At 60.8% G+C, this 1,717-nt stretch overlaps 1 protein-coding gene across 1 annotated transcript in view; it reads left to right on the top strand.

Moving 5' to 3' along the window:
• Positions 1-1,685, top strand: part of LOC104124964 (caltrin-like protein 2) — a 3,395-nt gene extending 1,710 nt beyond the window's left edge. The window contains exons 2-3 of the mRNA XM_035892882.1: positions 1,046-1,207; positions 1,415-1,685. Coding sequence (XP_035748775.1) covers positions 1,046-1,207; positions 1,415-1,419 — 167 coding nt within the window. The 3' untranslated portion in view covers positions 1,420-1,685. The remainder of the gene's footprint in view (positions 1-1,045; positions 1,208-1,414) is intronic.
• The last annotated feature ends 32 nt before the right edge of the window (positions 1,686-1,717 follow it).

Raw genomic sequence — 1,717 nt, 5'->3', positions numbered from 1 at the left:
ACCCCAGGGAGGCCACACACTTTCTTCCAGCACCAACCTGCTTCCTGCATGGCAGCGGGCACCCAGAGAAGGTGCTGGGGTTCAGGTGACACCCCACCCTCCCCCCAGAGCTTGGGAACGCTCACCCTCGGCTGAGCCAAAGCTGCTTTCCCCACGCTAGCTTACACCACCAGCAGGGCAGGAGCCAGGAGGGTTTGGGGCTGGGGCAGGTTTCCTCTGGGAAAACCTCAGAGGATCATCCCTGGCAAGTCACGGAGAGCCCCATGCTCTGGGCTGTTGCTGATCTGGATCGTGCTGTAGGTTTGGTTTGTGGGCCCACATGGAAGCAGGGTACCGAGGGAAACCCACGTAACGGACCCCAGCAGGGAACACAGCATGGTCACCACGATGGTTTCTCCTGGTGAAGCACAGCCACGAGCGAGCAGCACTGCTGCCTCCAGCCTGCTTGGGGGACGATGCCCTGGATCATCTCCTCCTGCCTTGTCCCTCAGCCCCAGGTGCAGATGCAGGGAACAGTTGTGCAATGGAATAACTTCTTTTGAGCAGTTGAACAATCCTGTTTGTATCTTGTGCAAAAGGCTTCCAGGAAACACAATGCAACAGCAGAGGAAAAAGAAACAAACATCGGCATGTGCCCAGCCCAATTCCCCACCCCCATCCTCCCCAAGGGTTTAAATGTTGGCATCCCCCAGCTCTCCACGCTCGCACCTCTCAGGGACACGGCAGCATGAAGTTGGTGGCTGCTCTCCTCCTGGCGGGGATGCTCATCCTCTGGACAGAGCTGCCAACAGGTATGAGATGTCCTAGGTTATCCTAGGACAGGGAGGAAAAGCACAGGGGCTGGAAGGAGCCGTTTGCAGGGATCCTGTGGGATGGGAGAAGAGAGGAGAAGGGCATTTGGTGGGGAGCATCTCCGTAGGGACCCCAGCTGCCGACAGCCTGGAGCAAACACCTCCCTCCTCTTGCAGGCAGCGCCTGGTCCTGCCCACACATCCGCTTCACCTGCGCGATACCCAACCCACCGAATGCGTCCCTCCTCTTGCAGGCAGCGCCTGGTCCTGCCCGCCCGTGCACTTCACCTGCGCGATGCTCAACCCGCCGAACAAATGCTACACCGACCGGCAGTGTCCACGGCCCAAGAAGTGCTGCCAGTCCTTCTGTGGGAGGAGATGCCTCTCGCCACCATCTTCCCCCCCCCTCATCTACGGTAGGGTCTTGGGAACCCCCCCACCTGTGCCCGCCTCCCCGGGTAGCAGAGGGGGTATATGGTGACAGTGGCTCTGGGCTGGGAGCTGTGTCCGGCTGCTGGAGCCTTCCACTGTCAGGCTGGTGGGGGGACTGATGGCCAAACACGTGGGCTTGGGGTTACGCTGGGCACCGGACCCAACCTCTTGTTTTCTCTCCCTTTCCCCAGAATGAGCTCCTGCTCCCGGGACAGACCCAGGGCCTTCTCAGCATCCCCGTGTCACCCCAGCACCAGCAGCTGCCCGCACTTCTGCTAAGGCTCGTCCTGCCCGATGCCAGCCCCCGGGAGGATGGGGACGGCCACCAGCCCACGCTCAGGGACCACTTCAGCTCCAGAACCACCCAGCTGAGAGCTGCCACGCAGTGCTACGTGTTGCCTGCTGCCCGCTCCCTCTGCTTCCCCACTGCTGTTCTAACAAATAAAAGAGCTTTTTCCCAGGGATGCTCGTGACGTGCATCTCCTTTCCCCCCC

This window comes from Egretta garzetta, unplaced genomic scaffold, assembly GCF_000687185.1.
Source record: "Egretta garzetta isolate BGI_Z169 unplaced genomic scaffold, ASM68718v1 scaffold214, whole genome shotgun sequence".
Taxonomy (NCBI): domain Eukaryota; kingdom Metazoa; phylum Chordata; class Aves; order Pelecaniformes; family Ardeidae; genus Egretta; species Egretta garzetta.
This window is presented reverse-complemented; position numbering and strand designations above follow the sequence as displayed.